Consider the following 23,254-nt stretch of genomic DNA (forward strand, 5'->3'; position numbering starts at 1 on the left):
AAGAGGCTAAAGTAGCTAAAGTAACTAAAGGACCTAAAGAGGCTAAATAAACTAAAGTAACTAAAGGAGCTAAAGTAACTAAAGGAGCTAAAGAAGCTAAAGAGGCTAAAGTAGCTAAAGTAACTAAAGAGGCTAAATAAGCTAAAGTAGCTAAAGAAGCTAAAGTAACTAAAGGAGCTAAAGAGGCTAAAAAAGCTAAAGTAGCTAATGAGGCTGAAGAAGCTAAAGAGGCTAGTAACTAAAGGAGCTAAAGAAGCTGTTTACGTCTACAGTATATATGTACAGTATATATATATATATATATATATGCTCTTTTTCTGGACTTTTTTAGTATGAAAGTTGTGATGTCACTGCTAATGTCAAAGGTTACTTTCTTTAAGGGGCGGGGTTATTTTAAGATGACAGGGTGAACAGGGAACCTGAAAATACTGAATTAATCAGAAGTCAGTCACGTTGTGTATTTAATAAAGAATCACCCGGCCATGTCTCTGTACCTGTGATGGTGATGATGATGATGATGATGATGATGATGATGATGACTCTCAGTCAGCACAGTGCTGCTGATTCAGAGCCGAGTATCTGCTCAGCTCAGCATCTCCTCACATCACTCGTCTCTTCAGCTTTATTTAACCTGCAGCCTTAAATACTCCAATATTATCAGCTCAGCTCTTACACTGCAGAGCACCAGTCAAAATTTTGGACGCACCTTAAATTCAGTGTTTTTTATTATTTTAGAATGTTCTGTATTGTAGATTAATACTAAACTCATCCAAACTAAACATATGGAATTATTTATTAAACAAATAACTTAAACAAACCAGAATATGTTTTATATTTTACATTCTTCAAAGTATCTCCTCTTGTTTAGATGATCAGTTTTGAACATCTCTGCTGGATTTTCTCAGTCAGTTTTATGAGGTAGAATCACCTGGAATTCAGGCTTTCAGTTAACAGCTGTGCTGAACTCCTCAAGAGTTATTTTTGTATTTTAACTTGAATTTAGTCTATATTTTTTATATTTGTGTTTGTTTGTGCAGTTATCTGTGGGTAGTCGTCTCTGAAAAGTACACAGCCTGATCTGTTGGAAATATTCAGATTTTTTTTCAGATTTTGAGACCAGCCCACGCTCAGCGGTGTATATATATATTTAAACGATGCAGGAGGAAGGCGTGAAAACACACTGTAGGAGGGGTGTGAGATTAAACCAATCAATTGCCTAGGGCCCCAAGTCGGCCTGGGCCCCCCAGAAACTGACTGGTTATAAATTGAATAAAAAATTAATTTTGTAATGGTTAATGTGCTCCCACTAGTTACTAAAGGAAACCAGCCTGGTTCCTCATTCCTGCAGCCAGCAAAATATGAACCTTCATCAATCATGAAGCCAGAAAATAAAGAAGAGAAAGAAAAGATAAAACAAGACAGCAGTAATGATCATTTACACTGGATAAATTAGACCTGCAAGTTTTGTATATACTGTGTAATTTAGCAGCAGGTATGCTAGCAACAAAATATATATGTAATGTTTATGTTAGGTTTAAGCTACATGTCTGGCAGTCCGTTCCAGATTAACTGTTTATCATATTTATTAGAATTGCAATAGCCTGTGGTTCCTAACTTCTACCATAATAATCTACCAATTGGAGGGCAGGAATAACGATAATTCTGTGCATCATGAAACAGATCGGAAATATGTCTAATAGTGTTTATGTTCTCCAGCTGTTCACTGTGTTTAATTAAATCATTAGATTAGTAAATCATTAGTTTATTTCCCAAACAGCAGAATATTTAAATTAGAATTTTTATATTAACCTACAAGCACTGTGTGTAATAAACATAAACATTAGATTAAGTTTTTTTCTGATGGGTTAAGTTGAATAACTATTACCAATGGTAAAATAAAACAAGCATATTTTTTATTTTATTTTCGAAATGTTTTAAAACTGTTTTTAAAATTATTTATGCATTTAAATGATTAATTTAGCTATTTTTATAATATTATCAACCTATTTAAAAACGGGTCCAAAAATGTAATGTCCACCCTATCATAGTGGGATAACTCCGCCTCAGTAACCGCACACCGTTTTATTTTAAGATTTAGCTAAAAGTGAAAATATAAAGTGAATAAATTGATAAAAATATGCTTTCTGTTTAGTCTGAAGTTTTATTAATATAATAAATAGTCAAAGTTGTTTGTTTAAATTATAAAGTAAAACATTTACAATATTCTGATAATGATCCAGTGAGTTTAACTACTAGTTTCTACACACAAAAGCCTAAAGTGCTCCAGTTAGCGTTAGCATTGTCCTGTACTGATCTGAGCATGACCAATCAGCTGGCAGGGAGATACGAGTTTATAACAGAGCGGATATATATGGTGTCATGGTTTCTGGACAGCTGCTTCCGATGATCACTGCTCTTAATCCATTTACACAGAGCCGTAATGAGATGAGCGGCTCTGGGTTTGGTTAGTCAGGAACTGAACAGCACTGCAGAGTTTAACCCCAGTGTACAGCACCAGTCAAAAGTTTCTCATTTAGAGTTTTTCTTTATTTAATGTATTTTCTACATTGTAAATTAATATTAAAGAGATGAAAACGATTGCGGGACACATTCAAGGATTCAAAGAGATTTTATTGGGATTCGCATCACATGTGGTTCATGAGGTGGAACTAAATTGTGATCTCACGATCCAGTTTACACCCAAGAGCTGTTATTAAAATAGATATGTAGATAAAATAAGATAATAAAATAAAAAGAAAACAATAAAAATAGAATATAGAAAATAGATAAAGATAAATACCCAAAAATAAAAATAAATAGAGAGAGTAGACAGGTAGCAGCAACATGAAGTCCAGAGTGCAAGTTTGCTATTGCAGCATGATAATGTGAATTAAGAGCAGTACAAGAATTCATATGTAATTCTGTAGTAAAGAGTATAAAAGTGTTTTTCCTCCACATTAATCCCCTGATCTAAAGCTGATGAACTGAGATTGTGATTTGAGGTGATTTAATTGGGATGAGCTGGAGCTTCACAGCGTGAAGGAAAAGCAGCAGCTATTGTTCAGCACCTCCAGAAACTCCTTCCTTCAAGACACTGAGAAAACTATTCCAGGTGACTCTCCCTCATGAAGATACTGAGATTAAAATCTCACCAAGAGTCTGCAGATCTGAACTCAAACATACATCTGATACTTATTTAGAAGAAACTAAAGTAGAAAACAGATTCTGGTTTATTATTAAAAATAATTCAGCATGAGTTCCTGTACAGCTTTAATATAGTCTTTAATATTAAACTTTCAATGTGAAAAATCTAAATGAATGAGAAGAGGTGTCTAAACTTTTGACTGGAACTGTATTTTAAAAGGACAATCTGTATAATTATGGGATGTATTTAGATGTACACAACTCAAGTGCTATAAAGAGTTTGGTGTGTAAGAGTTCCTGACCTCAACCTGATAGAACACAAATAATCTCGCCTGGATAAAAAGATCCACACTTACCATAAACACATTCCAGCGTTTCAGTGTTCTGTGTTAAATCAGCTTCACACTGAAACAGATATACAGATATACAGTGGAGGAAATAAGTATTTGATCCCCATTGAATAATACAAAAAAATAAATCAAACGTCTCATAATTGTATGCCAGCTTTATTTTAACAGTGCCAGATGGAATATCAAAAGAAAAACGGAGAAAATCACATGAAATGAGAAATAAAAAATAATTTGCATTTCATTGAGGGAAATAAGTATTTGATCCCCTAGTAAAACATTGACTAATGCTCTCACAGACCACTGACACACCCTAATCACAGTGAAGTCGTTACCTGGATGAGAGACACCTGTCCCAAATTGTCATCTGTGTAAAAGACCACCTGCCAACAGTCTCAGTGACACTCCGTCATCTCTACCATGGGCAAGACTAAAGAGCTGTCTAAAGATGTCAGGGACAAAATTGTTGACCTACACAAGGCTGGGATGGACTACAAAGCCATACGTAAGACGCTGGATGAGAAGGTGACAACTGTTGATGCAATTATTTGGAAGTGGAAGAAGTACAACATCACTGTCAATCGACCCAGGCCTGGTGCTCCATGCAAGATATCACCTCGTGGAGTCTCATTGATCAGCCAAGAACTACACGGGAGGAGCTGAGTAATGATCTCAAGGCAGCTGGGACCACATTCTCCCAAAAAAAAACTGGTAATACACTTCAATTCAATTCAATTTTATTTATATAGCGCTTTTTACAACAAAGGTTGTCACAAAGCCACTTTAAAGGTAAAACAGGTCCACGCCTCTTATGAGCAGCACCACAGAGATGCTGATTTTATGGTGACACAGTGGCAAAAAAAACTCCCTTTAAGAGGAAGAAACCTTGGAAGGAACCAAGACTCAGTCCGAGGAACCCATCCTACTCGGGTCGACCCGCTCAGTACAAACAAACAACATCAAATAACAGAACAAAACAGTACAGAGAATTAATGTGAACTATGGCTAATATAACAGGTACTAATTTATGAATATAAGAATGTGATGGGCACAAACTATAGAGCTATGGCTAATACAGAAACAGATACTGAGTGTGTTAATGTTAATCAGTGCAGGGCTGCAGAGCCGGAGAACAACACAGCGGGCAGTGGAGAGCCAGGCTGGAACATCAGGAACAGCATCTCCATACATGTAAAAGAGATAGATAGAGAAAACAGAAAGGAAAGGAAGAGAAACAAAAAGTGTAAAAAAAATACACTGAGACGTAATGGTTTAAAATCCTGCAGTGCACACAAGGTTCCTCTGCTCAAGAAGGCTCACGTGCAGGCCCGCCTCAAGTTTGCCAATGAACATATTAATGATTAGAGAGTCTGGGAGAAGGTGCTGTGGTCAGATGAGACCAAAATTGATCTCTTTGGCCTCAACTCAACTCGACGTGTTTGGAGGAAGAAAAATACAGAATATGACCCTAAGAATACCATCCCCGCCGTCAAGCATGGTGGTGGAAGTATTATGTTTTGGGGGTGTTGGCACAGGCCAACTTCACCGCACTGACGGGAAGATGAACGGGGCATGTATCGCAAAATCCTGGGTGACAACATCCTTGCCTCTGCCAGGGCAACGACCCAAACGACAACGACCCAAAACATACAGCCAAGGAAACAAAGGAGTGGCTCCATAAGAAGCATTTCAAGGTCATGGAATGGCCTAGCCAGTCTCCTGACCTCAATCCCATAGAAAATCTATGGAGAGAGCTGAAGCTTCGAGTTCATTCTTTATTCCAGCGCTCCATGCTTTCTTTATCTTTCCTTAAACAGTATATACTAGTATTTTAATTAACACCACATATATAAATATAAGTACATTTAAAATTTCTTACATTCATTCTTTTATTTACATTTAAATATCCACTGTAAAAACTTGCAATTAATAAAAAAGTCCACTACAAAAAGTGCAATTAATCACAGTTAATCACAGAATATTGTCGTGATTAATCTGATTACATGTTTTTTTTTAATAATTTTATTTCATTATTTTCCTTTTTCTCCCCAATGTACACGGCCAATTACCCAACCCACTCACTAGGACTCCCCCTAGTGATGCCCCAATACACCAGGAGGGTGAAGACTAACACACGACTCCTCCGATACATGTGAAGTCAGACTCCGCCTCTTTTTGAGCTGCTGCTGATGCAGCATTACCGAGCAGCATCACAGCGCTAACGCTCGGAGGAAAGCGCAGCGACTCGGTTCCGGTACATCAGCCCACAGATGCCCTGTGCTGCAGACATCACCCTAGGAGTGATGTGGGGAGAGAGTGCCATCTACTGTACCCACCCGGAGGGAGCAGGGCCAATTTTGCTCCCTCTGAGCGCCGGCTGCTTGATGGCAAAGCTGCATGAGTGGGGGTTCGAACATTACATGTTTTACCACTAGTAAAAACACATATGTACACAGACGTGTGAACTAAATGTGAAACTTATAAGAATATGCAACAATTTCATATATTAACATACACATCTGACACAAAATCTATTATATATATATATATATATATATATATATATACTGTATATATATATATATATATATATATTTATTATATCTTGACTGTGACAAAATTCACATAGAAAATGCAGTGTACACTATATGTCTCTATATTAAGATATATATATTATATATAGCATATACTATATTAATATATATATATATATATATATATATATATACTTACATCGTTCATTATTATATATTATATATTATATATATAGTACAGGCCAAAAGTTTGGACACCGGACCTGAACCCAATCCAGATGGTTTGGGGTGAGCTGGAGCACAGAGTGAAGAAGACAAAGGAGCAACAAGTGCTAATAAACACCTCTGGGAACTCCTTCCTTCCAGACTGTTGAAAAACCATTTCAGGAGGCCACCTCTTGAAGCTCATTGAGAGAATAATGCCAAGAGTGTGCAAAGCAGTAAGTAAAGGGGGCTATTTTGAAGAAATAGTTCATAGTTTTGATGGTTCAGTGAGAATCTACAATGTAAATAGTCATGAAAATAAAGAAAACACATTGAAAAAGAGAAGGTGTGTCCAAACTTGTGGACTTTACTGTATATTCTGATATAAAATAATGAGAGTTAATGTTATATTTTTCCCTGCTGCATCAGGTTGTTATTTCAGTGTGTGTGCAGTAATGCTACACCTGCTCAGGTGAGTGTGTGTTAATATTGCAGTGGTTGGTGAGCAGGTAGATTAACTTTCTCTGATTACAGCGGCTTCCTGTTACAGCTTGACCTGCTTCTGTCTCATTCTGAGCCAATCAGCAACAATACCACTATATTACAGTCTAACACTGTAAACATTTCATACTATACTTTATCATATATTAGACACTATTTTATTACAGTACCAAAGACCTACATGGAAACATATATACAGTAATTCCATCTCTCTGCATTTCTGTTTTCTCTATCTATCTCTTCTACATATATGGAGATGCTGTTGCTGATGTTCCAGCCTGGCTCTCCACCTCCCGCTGTGTTCCTGCTCTACAACCCTGATCAGCATTAACACACTCACAACCTGTTTCTATATTAGCCAGAGCTCTCCATTATCTCTTTAACATTATCACTGATCTTATACCCATCACACCTACACACACTCATAACTCACAATCTGTTTCTATATTAGCTATAGCTCTTCATTATCAATTATGTGCTCATCACATTTTTATATTCATAAATTAGTACCTGTTACATTAGCTATAGCTCCACATCATCTCTCTGTACTGTTACATTAGCTATAGCTCCACATTATCTCTCTGTACTGTTACATTAGCTATAGCTCACATCATCTCTCTGTACTGTTAAATTAGCTATTTTTTTGCCCAGGCATTGTATATTATTAACTATGCAATTGAAAAAAATAATATAATTAACAGAATAATTATGCTTCTATAACCATACATATTATGAGTAAAAGTACTGTTTTTACAACTATTTAAAGTATAAAAGTAAAAGTACTGTAGGGGAAAATTTTTTATTAAAAACAAAAGCTTAGGCCACAGGGTCCTATAGTGCATTAATCTCTAAAAACCTAAAAAATAAAACATAAAATGTATTAAACAGTAAATTAAACACAGTACTGCTGTAAATAAGCGTTTAAACAGTAAATTAAATACAGTACTGCTGTAAATAAGTATTTAAACAGTAAATTAAACACAGTACTGCTGTAAGTAAGCATTTAAACAGTAAATTAAACACAGTACTGCTGTAAATAAGTGTTTAAACAGTAAATTAAACACAGTACTGCTGTAAATAAGCGTTTATACAGTAAATTAAACACAGTACTGCTGTAAATAAGTGTTTATACAGTAAATTAAACACAGTACTGCTGTAAATAAGTGTTTATACAGTAAATTAAACACAGTACTGCTGTAAATAAGTGTTTATACAGTAAATTAAACACAGTACTGCTGTAAATAAGCGTTTAAACAGTAAATTAAACACAGTACTGCTGTAAATAAGTGTTTATACAGTAAATTAAACACAGTACTGCTGTAAATAAGTGTTTATACAGTAAATTAAACACAGTACTGCTGTAAATAAGCGTTTAAACAGTAAATTAAACACAGTACTGCTGTAAATAAGCGTTTAAACAGTAAATTAAACACAGTACTGCTGTAAATAAGCGTTTAAACAGTAAATTAAACACAGTACTGCTGTAAATAAGCGTTTAAACAGTAAATTAAATACAGTACTGCTGTAAATAAGTGTTTAAACAGTAAATTAAACACAGTACTGCTGTAAATAAGCGTTTAAACAGTAAATTAAATACAGTACTGCTGTAAATAAGCGTTTAAACAGTAAATTAAACACAGTACTGCTGTAAATAAGTGTTTATACAGTACATTAAACAGTAATGCTGTAAATCAGTGTTTGTGTGCTACAGTTAGTTTAGCATAGCATTACCTCAGTGTTAGCTTATTTAGCATTAGCTAACGATTTCTCAGTGTATTAAATGTGCAGTTCTCTACAAATGAGCTGTTTCTGTAATACATTGATCATGTTTATTGATTATACTGTATGAATAGAGTTTACCTGGAGAGCTGTAGGTGTTTTTAACAGTTTTTGGGTGAATCTTTTCTGTTTCTCCTAAAACAGAAAACTAGCGCCTTAAGTATTATCACACTGTGACAGGTGGAGATGCCACGCTGTGATTCTGTTACACTTGATATTTTAGGATAATTCTCATTATCTCTCTGTACTGTTGTTTTGTTCTGTTATTTGTTTAAAGTTTGTTTGTACTGAGCGGGTCGAGATTCTCTGACTGAGTTTTTGTTTCTCCTTAACATTCTTTTTTTAAGGGAGTTTTTTCCACGATAAGCAGCATCTCTGTGGTTCTGCTCAGAGCCGTGGACCTGTGATACTTCACAGCATCTGTGTTTCTGAAGAGGATAAAATACTCCTAAAATATCAGGAATTATGGATTTATTAAATATCACTATCATTATACTTGATTTGAGAATGAAGTTACTGTGCTGGTTGTTATGGTAACTGCTCTTTCATTATTATGTGAAAACACCAGCATGTGGTGACTGATATTGAAAAATCCCCCAAATTAATATCATATAATATCGTTATTTTGTTATCTTATATCATGATAAATATTAATCTTGAATTATTGTCCAGCCCTATATTCTGGTTACATCGCTGCAATGTCACTTGTGTCAAATAATGTTGTGATACAAACCTTAATTATTTCGTCACGTTTTCAGAACGTTGCTGGAACATTATTTCTGTGATGTTAAAGGTGCAAAACGTTCTTATAATGTTCTCTATTAAACAGTTAAATAACGCTACTAATCAGAGCCAGGCCTAAGCACACAGTCACTAAAGGTATATAGGAACAAAAATAAAACCCTGTTTACGTTCCTAAAGAGATATTTATACTTTAATGAAATAAGATCGTCCAGACCAGTGCAGGTGTTCAACGCCCATAAATGTATTTACAAGCAAATTACAACAGATTTAAAGGGTAAACTGTAGAGATCATTCTGTACAAACCAATAATAGAAACTCCTGCTAGTGGGTATTGTATTTTCTCTCTTTAAAAGAGTAAAAAAGATGGATTTCCATTACAGGCAGGGCATTAGCATATCTGAATAGAATTAAGGGAATAAAATCTTTTTTTCATTTGCAGCTGTCACCACAATAATCTGTGCAATTTATAGTTATCAGTAAAGTATAAACTGCAGAGAGATGCTACTGCTCAAGCTGCGGGGAGGGAAGTACTGCTAGTTAAAGGTGAGTTAGTAATTGGTCAGAGATATACTCGCTGTTTCAACACGCTCTTATCCAAATACAACTCACTGCATAAAAAACGTAAATGTTGACATGCTTGCAGAGTAACTGTGAAGCTGAGAGATGGAAAATCTATCAGAGCCATTACACAAATATTGCCCATAGCCAGTAGAACCGTTTCGAATCTTCTGAAGAAGAAAGTCGTCACTGGTGTACTATCATAATTTCAGTTTACACATCGTCTTTTATAGCGATGCTGAGCTCCCCAGCTGTTCTGATGAGCACACACTCCCCTCCAAATGTACTGAAACAATGAGATCAATCTATATATTTTTCCTGTAGACTGAACATTTGAGTTTGACATTAAATGTGAATATCAGCTTTTATTTCCAGGCATTCACATCTGGATCTGATACACAGTTCAGAAGATTCAGTACCTTCTGTCTGAACCAACCCATTTTTCAAATAAGCAAAAGTATTAGAACATATAAACTTTAAATACATTAAAGTGAAAAATAATTAATATTTAGTTATAAATCCTTTACTGTAATAATTGGATCACATCTTCAATCCACTGACATCACTAACCTTCTGCATTCTTCTTCTGTGATGCTTTTGGTTCCTCCTCTCACTTTAAAAGCACAGTCTGCACGGAAAAATCCAAATCTGAAACTGAGCGTTCAGATATTCACCGCTGTTTATTGTATGAATAATTCATTAATCAGGACACACCTGGACAACAAATCACACCTGCAGTCACATGATCCAATACTTTTACTCATAGGAAAAATAGGTGCTTCTTCGGAACTGTGTACCAGATCTAGATGTAAAAACCTGAAAATAAAAACTGAAATGTTAAAGTTTCTGTACTTTTAAAGGGGAGTGTGTTCGTTGTAGGAGAGCGCGTAATTCACAGCGACTATATCTCTACCCTTAAATATCGTCCCGACACGCACATATCAATAAACATATATTACACAGCAATAATTCCAGTTCAGGGAATCTTTTCGTTATTGGTGGGGGGACGGGGGAGGGGGGGTGGTGGGGGGGGTACATCAGGGCTGATGGGAACAATAATACATCCATATACAAACAGAGAGATCGATCTGACAGCTCCAGTCTGTTAAAGGTTAGAGAGGCGGAGTGATGGGTTATTAATGCACGGCTGCATCACTCCTTCTCCTCGTCCAACCCGAACAATCCGCCCGATCCGACCAATCAGCTGTCAGGCAGTGTGAGAGACTCCACTGCTATCGGAAAATGACCACAACAACCAGTACATTTCCCTCACTGGCCCTGAGTCCTGTGTGTGTGTGTGTTAGGGGATGGTAGACGGGGTTGATGGCTTCTGATTGGTCATCTGATGAAGGTCAGTGATTGGCTGTGATGGATAGATGCAGTAGATGCTGGCAGGTGGTGAATCCCCTGCACGGCAGAGATAAACAGTAAAATCCTCCAGACTTTGGTTCATTTTGCTCGTGATTTACAGTGTGTGTGTGTGTCTGTGTGTGTGATATCTCACAGTTTGTAAATGTGTGTCTGTGTGTGATTTTATGTAAATGATATTTAAGGTTTTTGAGATTTTGCTGGGTAATCTGATCTGTAGGGGAACTCCAGTAACTCCAGGGCTGTCTTGATGAGGAGTTTCTGGCATTTATATCCATAATAGTATGACATTCCCACGTCCACACACACACAAACACACACACACACACACACACACGCGCACACACAAAACGGCCACTACAATTCTAGTTCTCGTGCGTGATGAACTGCAGCTGTTAGAAAGACTTCCAGGTTCCCTCTGAGCCTGCAGAGACAAAACAAACAAACAAACAAATAAATAACAATAGTGACACATTCTATTGATCATGATTAGTGTTACGTTATTATTACGTTTAACCCGTTTATGTTTTAAGCAAATCACTTTACGAAGTTTGGCTGTATTCACTGTATTCACAGAGCTGATGACGTGTGTTTGGAGATATGAGGTTCAGACGGAGCTGCAAACTCTCTCCATTCCATGAGTCTCTTTACTGTTCCTAATCTAATCTGAAGCTACATGAAGTTGGCCCCGCCCTGTTATTTTACACTGCAGAGCTCAGAGTCGCTGTTGTTCCCAGTCTCTTCCACTGTGTTTAATATCACTGACAGTTGGCTGTGGAAAATTTCACGACTGGACTTGTTGCACAGGTGCTGCATCCTATCACAGTACCACACAAGTCAACTCCCATCTTAATGTAGGAGCACGAACTTATCCGGAGAAACTCAGACCACTGACTGAACACAGACTCTGACATTTAGAGATATTTTAATATTTATTATTATCAGTTATCGAATAATCAGACCTAATCCACACTCACCTCCGCAGCAGGAGATGTCACAGACATCAAGGCCAAAGGATAAAGGCGAGAGAAAAGAATAGAAACAGAAATAAAAACTGCAGGTAGAAGAAGAAACAGGATAAGTGTTAGAGAGAGAAACAGATGCAAAAGCACAAAAACACGCAAAAAAAACACGCACAAAAAACACTCACAAAAACACGCAAAAAAACACGCACAAAAACACGCAAAAAAAACACGCACAAAAAACACTCACAAAAACACACGCACAAAAACACGCAAAAAAAAACACAAAAAAAACACGCAAAAAAAACACTCACAAAAAACACTCACAAAAACACACGCACAAAAAACACGCACAAACACACGCACAAACACACGCACAAACACACGCACAAAAAACACGCACAAACACACGCACAAACACACGCACAAAAAACACGCACAAACACACGCACAAGCACACGCACAAACACACGCACAAAAAACACGCACAAACACACGCACAAACACACGCACAAACACACGCACAAAAAACACGCACAAACACACGCACAAGCACACGCACAAACACACGCACAAAAAACACGCATAAAAACACGCACAAGCACACGCACAAAAAACACGCACAAAAACACGCACAAGCACACGCACAAACACACGCACAAAAACACGCACAAACACACGCACAAACACACGCACAAAAAACACGCACAAACACACGCACAAGCACACGCACAAACACACGCACAAAAAACACGCATAAAAACACGCACAAGCACACGCACAAAAAACACGCACAAAAACACGCACAAACACACGCACAAACACACGCACAAAAAACACGCACAAACACACGCACAAGCACACGCACAAACACACGCACAAAAAACACGCATAAAAACACGCACAAGCACACGCACAAAAAACACGCACAAAAACACGCACAAGCACACGCACAAACACACGCACAAGCACACGCACAAACACACGCACAAACACACGCACAAACACACGCACAAGCACACGCACAAGCACACGCACAAACACACGCACAAGCACACGCACAAAAAACACGCACAAGCACACGCACAAACACACGCACAAGCACACGCACAAACACACGCACAAACACACGCACAAACACACGCACAAACACACGCACAAAAACACGCACAAGCACACGCACAAACACACGCACAAGCACACGCACAAAAACACGCACAAGCACACGCACAAGCACACGCACAAAAAACATGCATAAAAACACGCACAAAAACACGCACAAAAACACACGCACAAAACACGCACAAACACGCGCATAAAAACACGCACAAAACACACGCACAAACACACACATAAAAACACGCACAAAACACACGCACAAACACACGCACAAACACACGCACAAAAAACACGCATAAAAACACGCACAAGCACACGCACAAAAAACACGCATAAAAACACGCACAAGCACACGCACAAAAACACGCACAAAAAACACGCATAAAAACACGCACAAAAACACGCACAAGCACACGCATAAAAACACGCACAAAAACACGCACAAGCACACGCCCAAAAAACACGCACAAGCACACGCACAAAAAACACGCATAAAAACACGCACAAAAACACGCACAAGCACACGCACAAAAAACACGCACAAGCACACGCACAAGCACAAAAAACACGCATAAAAACACGCACAAGCACACGCACAAAAAACACGCACAAGCACACGCACAAGCACACCCACAAAAACACGCACAAGCACACGCACAAGCACACGCACAAAAACACGCACAAAAAACACGCACAAAAACACGCACAAACACACGCACAAGCACACGCACAAAAAACACGCACAAGCACACGCACAAGCACACGCACAAAAACACGCACAAGCACACGCACAAAAACACGCACAAAAAACACGCACAAAAACACGCACAAGCACACGCACAAAAACACGCACAAAAAACACGCACAAAAACACGCACAAGCACACGCACAAAAACACGCACAAGCACACGCACAAGCACACGCACAAAAACACGCACAAAAAACACGCACAAAAACACGCACAAAAACACGCACAAAAACACGCACAAACACACGCACAAGCACACGCACAAAAACACGCACAAGCACACGCACAAGCACACGCACAAGCACACGCACAAAAAACACGCACAAGCACACGCACAAGCACACGCACAAAAACACGCACAAAAAACACGCACAAGCACACGCACAAAAACACGCACAAAAACACGCACAAAAAACACGCACAAAAACACGCACAAGCACACGCACAAGCACACGCACAAAAAACACGCACAAAAACACGCACAAGCACACGCACAAAAACACGCACAAAAAACACGCACAAAAACACGCACAAAAACACGCACAAACACACGCACAAGCACACGCACAAAAACACGCACAAGCACACGCACAAGCACACGCACAAAAACACGCACAAGCACACGCACAAAAAACACGCACAAGCACACGCACAAAAACACGCACAAAAACACGCACAAGCACACGCACAAAAACACGCACAAAAAACACGCACAAGCACACGCACAAAAAACACGCACAAAAACACGCACAAGCACACGCACAAAAAACACGCACAAGCACACGCACAAAAACACGCACAAAAACACGCACAAGCACACGCACAAAAACACGCACAAGCACACGCACAAAAACACGCACAAAAAACACGCACAAAAACACGCACAAGCACACGCACAAAAAACACGCACAAAAACACGCACAAAAACACGCACAAAAACACGCACAAAAACACGCACAAAAACACGCACAAAAACACGCACAAAAACACGCACAAAAACACGCACAAGCACACTCAGGTTTTACTGAGAGCAGGATCTCCTCACCTTTTCCTCCAGATCTTTAATCTGCCGACGCTGAATATCTGTTTTATCCTCCAGATCTCTTATTCTCTGTAATCAGAAAATAAACAAAGATCAAAACTACACACACACACACACACACACACACACACACAGCCCCGGTCTACAGTCTGGACACTCCTTCTCATTCATTTTTCATTTCTGTATTTTCTACACTGTAGATTAATATTAAAGAGATTAAATCAATTTAAGGTAATTCTGTAGTAAAGAGTATAAAAGTGTTTTTCCTCCACATTAATCTCCTGATCTAAAGCTGATGAACTGAGATGGTGATTTGAGGTGATTTAATTGGGATGAGCTGGAGCAGCAGCTATTGTTCAGCACCTCCAGAAACTCCTTCCTTCAAGACGCTGAGAAAACTATTCCAGGTGACTCTCCCTCATGAAGATACTGAGATTAAAATCTCACCAAGATTCTGCAGATCTGAACTCAAACATACATCTGATATTTATTTACAACAATCTAACGTAGAAAACAGATCCTACTTTATTTAACACTTTTTGTTCACAAAACAATATTCCAGCATGTGTTCCTTTATAGCTTTAATATTAAATTTACAATCGTTAATAAAATCATAAAAATAAAGAACTGAGAAGAAGTGTGATGCTATAAATCACAGGGAAAATGGAAAGTACTGAATCAGGTACTGAAATATCAGGTAGTGAGTTGTGGCTCCCCCTGCTGGAGACACTAACCATGATGCTGAATAATTAAAGCTTCTACTTACACTGATTTACATATCCAGACATTACTGATAATTAAATATATACTGTATGATATTATAGATATTATAATCACCTCCTCGTTTCTGCACTGATCATACAGAACCCACTGTACCACCGGCTCACACTCACACCTCACACACCAGTAACTGATAGATTTCCCCCAAACTATCATTCATTAAAATGTTATCTTTCAAATGGTATATTTTTATGATGTTCTATTATCATTATATCAGCAGCATTTAATGATCTTAAAATGACAATAATATTGTTTATTACAATAAATTCTTATTGTTATTGTAACATGGTGAGGAAAGTGAATGCTGTGATATTATTATTATTATTATTATTATTATTATTATTATTACAGGTTTATAACTGGTACCTGCTGGGCCTGGTGGAGGAGCTCCATCCTCTCCTGCAGGATCTGACAGTCGTACTCGCGGCTCTTTCTCAGCATCTGCCGCCGCAGTTTCTCCACCGCCGTCCGCAGCTCGTCTCTCTGCATTTCGCTCAGCGGCTCGCCGTACTTTATCACCTTATCCTGCTGCAGCGCGTTATACAGCGTCGCCTCCAGCTCCTGGATTTGCTGTAGAGAAATAAAAATATACCAAATAAATAAAGATCAGACATTTTACAACAAATTTATACAGAAAACCATTAAATTAGAAAAGATTCACAGAGTTCTTTTCTTCTCACTGTAGGAGGAAACAGGAACAGATTCTCCTACCATGTAGGCCTGATCCAGAGCCTGTTTCCTGTAGTCGAGCTCCTCCTCCAAATATCCTTTCTGCTTACAGAACATCTCCTGCAGACGACAGAAACATCCGAGCAGACGTTCAACCACAGAAACTTAATTGAATTCTTTAAAATAATAATAATAATTCCGGTACCATCTCCAGCTCCAGGTCCATCATCTTCTGGTGAAGCGCTGCTTCTGTTCCCTCAATCTGCTGGATCCACTGAGGAGCAAAAAGACCAGCCGTTCCTTCATCTGCAGTTTATATTTTATATCTAATCCTTCGATTTCTCCGTTTATTATTTAGTTATTCGTGTTAAGAACTCTGTGCAGCTTTAAAGCTGAATAAATTCATTAGAAGGGGTGTTCACTAGACGTGTGCAGAACGACAATATTTATTTTATTGTAATTAATTTTATTTTACCTTCTCAGCCAGAGAGAGAACAGTGCTGGCCTGAATAATCGCCACCTGTTCTTCATTCCTCAAATTCTGTGGAGGAAATAAAGAAATATAATATAATATATAATAAATATAAACACAAAAACTACTTATACTGAAACCTTATTAATATTTAGAGAAAACAGCAGAACTCACCCCGTTATCTCCCAGAATATCTAAGAGTTTGATGAGGTCAGGAATACAAACATCCTGCAGACCAGAAAACACACATTCTTTAAAACAAGCTCCACCCACTGAGCATCACACACACATATCATCACACACACTACATCACACAGATATCATCACACACACACACACACACTACATCACACACATTACATCACACACATAACCTCACGCACATTACATCACACACATTACATCACACATGCTCTGGTTACACTGGATGATTACTGTGGATCAGTTGTTACTGACGGGTCTCTTGATATAAACAGATTTTAGCCTCTATTTTCTTTTCCGCCGCAGGGCGTGATTATTAGCGCCATGCCGCGCCAGCCCGTTACCCCGGTTACAGTTCCTGTTTGTGTTCGGTCTCATTATTGTGTGGTGAATTGCAAAACAGAGCGTAATGACTAAATGCAACATCCAGAACTGTGTATTTTAATACAGCTATGATGTTTTAGCATTGGGTTCATTAAAGGACTCATGCAATGCTAACATGGCAGCGAATGGGCTCATCCAGCATCGCTAACATGGGATTAGGATTGAGACGTGCATTTCACGCAGCTCACGCGCAACACCTCGTATTTCTCACGCACAGACTTTATTAGGACACGCCCACCAAGATACTGCGCTAGTTTAAACTGTGAATGCGGAGCATCATCACACGGTTTCCTGCAGATTCTGGAGAGGAGCTTCCCAAACCGCATTTACACGATCCTGCAAATAACTTTACAAACAGAGCGACACCGAACGACGCAATTCCACGAGGAGCTGCAGTACAGTAAACATCTCATCATCTAATTCTGTATTATCTGATGAATATAAGCACTTATAATAATAATAATAATAATACAGTAAAGAATTACCTTCACTCCCTCCTTTATACAGTAGATCTGCAGAGCGCTCACTCCCTCAGAGAACGGGTGGATGCTGAGTGTAAACGGAGGGGACCTCCTCTCTCGCTCCTGTCCAATCAGACACACAGCACACCTGTCAATCACTTCACACAGGTAAAGAGAGCAGCACAGGTAGAACATTCTCTACTGCTCCAGTTTTATAGGGGTGGGATTTTGACTGTAATCATTAGCAATAAATTGTTCAGACACACCAGTTTTTATTTTTTTAGAATCTGTTATTCCACTAGGATTTTGTGTTGTTAGAATATCATGTACATTTAGAAGAGATAAGGTTGTTTCATGTTGCGACAGGATGCAAGGACAAGATGTTGACAACTGCAGAGGGAGATACCCGCTATCTGAGTGATTGTGCTAGTAACCTCTCCTTAGCTAGCCTACGCACGGCTGTTCTACGCGGCGCAAAGTCGCAGACAGGCCAGAAGACGACGAAGGCCACGGGAATGGAAAACAACATGATGTTCGGACTTTGTGACGTACACCTTTTTGATGCAACATATGTAATGCATTGTCATGCTTAATCAGTAGTGTAATGTTGATACATTTGAAGAACCAATCATAGAGACAATTATGTCATTATTGATTTTTATAGAACCAATAAGAACATGTATCCTGGTAAAGTAGATTTACATGTAATTATTATTCAAGTATAACTGTTAATGCATAGACAGAAAAGTCAGACTTTTCCTGTAGCTCTCGAGATTGGAATACTTTACTTTTGACCATCTACAACATTTTTCCTGTAATACTTTTGTCTATTTTCTTACTTTTTGTCTGATTCATCTACTGGCGTGTCTGTAATACTTCAATGATTTTCTTCAGTAAATTTTATTCTAAATTGGATATCCTGACTTCTGGTTTTTCTTGTCCGTCTGGTTCACAAACATTTTTGCTGTGGTAAATTACCCAACAGTCTGAATAAAAGGAAAGTTTACTTTTTATCCAATCAGAACAGTGAGATCTAAGAGTATACAACACTTCTATTAAGTGGGCGTGGTTTAAACACCACTTCTGAGCAATCTTCACATCTAAACTAATAATCCAAAATAAATAGTCTGTAAAAATGTTCACAGTATCGGAAAATAAACTCCTGATTTAACAGGATGTGTCTGACCTCCAGCTCCAGGATACGGAACTCCAGTAGATCATTCTGGTCTTTGGAGTCCTGAAGCTCCTCCTTTAGCTGCACATTTTCCACATTAACTTTCTCCACCTGTCAATCACACAGAGAGCAACATCCTAAACTACTGAGAAACGCTGAGTGTGAAATAAAGCGTTGGGTATTTTTATCAGTTTATTAACTTCCTCTCTCTGACTGAGAGTCATGAGCTGTACAGGTAATGATAGCTTAGCTAACTTAGCCGTAGCATTTGTTTGTTTACCAAATCTCTGCCTGCTTTTCTCTGTGTACATTTTACTCACATATGATTAGAATAGAACTACTGAAGTAAATATAGGATTAGAACAGCACTGCTGAGGCAAATGTGTGATTAGAATAGCACTGCTGAGGTAAAGGATTAGCCATACCAGTTTTAACTGCACTTATTTAGACTGTATCTATTAATAATGATATTTTAGGGAAAAGTTAAGTACAGACCTTTTCCAGGAGCTCCTGATTTCGCCTGAGGAACAGCTGCTTCTCCTCCACCCACTTTGAGTCCTTAAAGAAAGGAAATAATAATAAAATAAATCTAACAGAACATCCCTGAAACCAAATCTAATTACTGATCTATTAGCCTCCGTTAGCATCCAGACAGGAAGCGCACATCCAAACATTCACAATCACGACCAGCCACGCCTTCCCACGTACTGCACTGTGATATATCACTACTGGTACTGTGATTCTTAAGGGGGTGTGCCATATCCAACCGTACTCAATAATATCATAAAAATCTGACACGATAAAAAAACATATTGTGATAACAGCAATATCGTGGTGATATCGTTTTCATGGTGATATTGTTATCACATTTATATTGTTATCATGGTCATATTGTTATCGTGGTGATATCGTTCTCGTGGTGATATAGTTATCGTGGCGATATTGTTATCATGGTGATGTTATTGTGGTGATATCGTTCTCGTGGTGATATCGTTACCGTGGTGATGTAGTTATCGCGGTGATATAGTTATCGTGGTGATATTGTTATCACATTGATATTGTTATCATGGTGATATTGTTATCATGGTGATATTGTTATCGTGGTGATATTGTTCTCGTGGTGATATAGTTATCGTGGTGATGTTATCGTGCTGATATTATTCTCGTGGTGATATCGTTACCGTGGTGATATAGTTATCGCGGTGATATAGTTATCGTGGTGATATTGTTATCACATTGATATTGTTATCATGGTCATATTGTTATCGTGGTGATATCGTTCTCGTGGTGATATAGTTATCGTGGTGATATTGTTATCGTGGTGATATCGTTCTCGTGCTGATATCATTCTCGTGGTGATGTTATCGTGCTGATATCATTCTCGTGGTGATGTTATCGTGGTGATATTGTTATTGTGGTGATATTGTTATCGTGGTGATATTGTTATTGTGGTGATATTGTTATCGTGGTGATGTTATCGTGGTGATATAGTTATCGTGGCGATGTTATCGTGGTGATATTGTTATTGTGGTGATGTTATCGTGGTGATATTGTTATCGTGGTGATATTGATTTTGTAGTGATATTGATTTTGTAGTGATATTGTTATCGTGGTGATATAGTTATCGTGGTGATATTGATTTTGTGGTGATATTGTTATCGTGGTGATATTGTTCTCGTGGTGATATAGTTATCGTGGTGATATTGTTACCGTGCTGATATTATTCTCGTGGTGATATCGTTACCGTGGTGATATAGTTATCGCGGTGATATTGTTATCGTAGTGATATAGTTATCGTGCTGATATCATTCTCGTGGTGATATCGTTATCGTGGTGATATAGTTATCGTGCTGATATCATTCTTGTGGTGATATCGTTACCGTGGTGATATAGTTATCGCGGTGATATAGTTATCGTGGTGATATTGTTATCACATTGATATTGTTATCATGGTCATATTGTTATCGTGGTGATATCGTTCTCGTGGTGATATAGTTATCGTGGTGATATTGTTATCGTGGTGATATCGTTCTCGTGCTGATATCATTCTCGTGGTGATATAGTTATCGTGGTGATGTTATCGTGGTGATATTGTTATTGTGGTGATATTGTTATCGTGGTGATATTGTTATTGTGGTGATATTGTTATCGTGGTGATATTGTTATTGTGGTGATATTGTTATCGTGGTGATGTTATCGTGGTGATATAGTTATCGTGGTGATGTTATCGTGGTGATATTGTTATTGTGGTGATGTTATCGTGGTGATATTGTTATTGTGGTGATATTGTTATCGTGGTGATATTGATTTTGTGGTGATAGTTATCGTGGTGATATATTTATCGTGGTGATGTTATCGTGGTGATATTGTTATTGTGGTGATATTGTTATCGTGGTGATATTGTTATTGTGGTGATATTGTTATCATGGTCATATTGTTATCGTGGTGATATCGTTCTCGTGCTGATATCATTCTCGTGGTGATATAGTTATTGTGGTGATGTTATCGTGGTGATATTGTTATTGTGGTGATGTTATCGTGGTGATATTGTTATCGTGGTGATATCGTTCTCGTGCTGATATCATTCTCGTGGTGATATAGTTATCGTGGTGATGTTATCGTGGTGATATTGTTATCGTGGGGATGTTATCGTGGTGATATAGTTATCGTGGTGATGTTATCGTGGTGATATTGTTATTGTGGTGATGTTATCGTGGTGATATTGTTATCGTGGTGATATTGTTATTGTGGTGATATTGTTATCGTGGTGATATTGTTATTGTGGTGATGTTATCGTGGTGATATTGTTATTGTGGTGATATTGTTATCGTGGTGATATTGTTATCGTGGTGATGTTATCGTGGTGATATAGTTATCGTGGTGATGTTATCGTGGTGATATTGTTATTGTGGAGATGTTATCGTGGTGATATTGTTATTGTGGTGATATTGTTATCGTGGTGATATTGATTTTGTGGTGATAGTTATCGTGGTGATATAGTTATCGTGGTGATGTTATCGTGGTGATATTGTTATTGTGGTGATATTGTTATCGTGGTGATATTGTTATTGTGGTGATATTGTTATCATGGTCATATTGTTATCGTGGTGATATCGTTCTCGTGCTGATATCATTCTCGTGGTGATATAGTTATTGTGGTGATGTTATCGTGGTGATATTGTTATTGTGGTGATGTTATCGTGGTGATATTGTTATCGTGGTGATATCGTTCTCGTGCTGATATCATTCTCGTGGTGATATAGTTATCGTGGTGATGTTATCGTGGTGATATTGTTATCGTGGGGATGTTATCGTGGTGATATAGTTATCGTGGTGATGTTATCGTGGTGATATTGTTATTGTGGTGATGTTATCGTGGTGATATTGTTATCGTGGTGATATTGTTATCGTGGTGATATTGTTATTGTGGTGATATTGTTATCGTGGTGATATTGTTATTGTGGTGATGTTATCGTGGTGATATTGTTATCGTGGTGATGTTATCGTGGTGATATAGTTATCGTGGTGATGTTATCGTGGTGATATTGTTATTGTGGTGATGTTATCGTGGTGATATTGTTATCGTGGTGATGTTATCGTGGTGATATAGTTATCGTGGTGATGTTATCGTGGTGATATTGTTATTGTGGTGATGTTGTTATCGTGGTGATATTGTTATCGTGGTGATATAGTTATTGTGGTGATGTTATCGTGGTGATATTGTTATTGTGGTGATATAGTTATCGTGGTGATATTGTTATCGTGGTGATATCGTTCTCGTGGTGATATAGTTATCGTGGTGATATAGTTATCGTGGTGATGTTATTGTGGTGATATAGTTATCGTGGTGATTTTATCGTGCTGATATCATTCTCGTGGTGATATCGTTACCGTGGTGATATTGTTATCGTGGTGATATTGTTATCACGGTGATACTGTAGGGTGAGATTTCCTGTGATTCCTCTGGTAATCAATAATATTGATTATGCAGATGAGTTGCCTCAGTTCTAATTACTAATATACTATAATGAGAGGAGCTGACCTGATTAAAAAGCTGGAAAAT

At 38.1% G+C, this 23,254-nt stretch overlaps 1 protein-coding gene across 1 annotated transcript in view; it reads right to left on the minus strand.

Moving 5' to 3' along the window:
* Positions 1 to 10,821: 10,821 nt before the first annotated feature.
* jakmip2 (janus kinase and microtubule interacting protein 2) overlaps positions 10,822 to 23,254 on the minus strand; it is a 28,390-nt gene continuing 15,957 nt past the window's right edge. The window contains exons 12-22 of the mRNA XM_049466389.1: positions 19,687 to 19,749; positions 19,204 to 19,302; positions 18,042 to 18,140; positions 17,146 to 17,199; positions 16,975 to 17,040; positions 16,705 to 16,773; positions 16,542 to 16,619; positions 16,197 to 16,400; positions 15,054 to 15,119; positions 12,157 to 12,233; positions 10,822 to 11,603 (exon numbers count right to left, since the gene is read on the minus strand). Coding sequence (XP_049322346.1) covers positions 12,183 to 12,233; positions 15,054 to 15,119; positions 16,197 to 16,400; positions 16,542 to 16,619; positions 16,705 to 16,773; positions 16,975 to 17,040; positions 17,146 to 17,199; positions 18,042 to 18,140; positions 19,204 to 19,302; positions 19,687 to 19,749 — 849 coding nt within the window. The 3' untranslated portion in view covers positions 10,822 to 11,603; positions 12,157 to 12,182. The remainder of the gene's footprint in view (positions 11,604 to 12,156; positions 12,234 to 15,053; positions 15,120 to 16,196; positions 16,401 to 16,541; positions 16,620 to 16,704; positions 16,774 to 16,974; positions 17,041 to 17,145; positions 17,200 to 18,041; positions 18,141 to 19,203; positions 19,303 to 19,686; positions 19,750 to 23,254) is intronic.

Source organism: Astyanax mexicanus, chromosome 17, assembly GCF_023375975.1.
Source record: "Astyanax mexicanus isolate ESR-SI-001 chromosome 17, AstMex3_surface, whole genome shotgun sequence".
NCBI classification, from domain to species: domain Eukaryota; kingdom Metazoa; phylum Chordata; class Actinopteri; order Characiformes; family Acestrorhamphidae; genus Astyanax; species Astyanax mexicanus.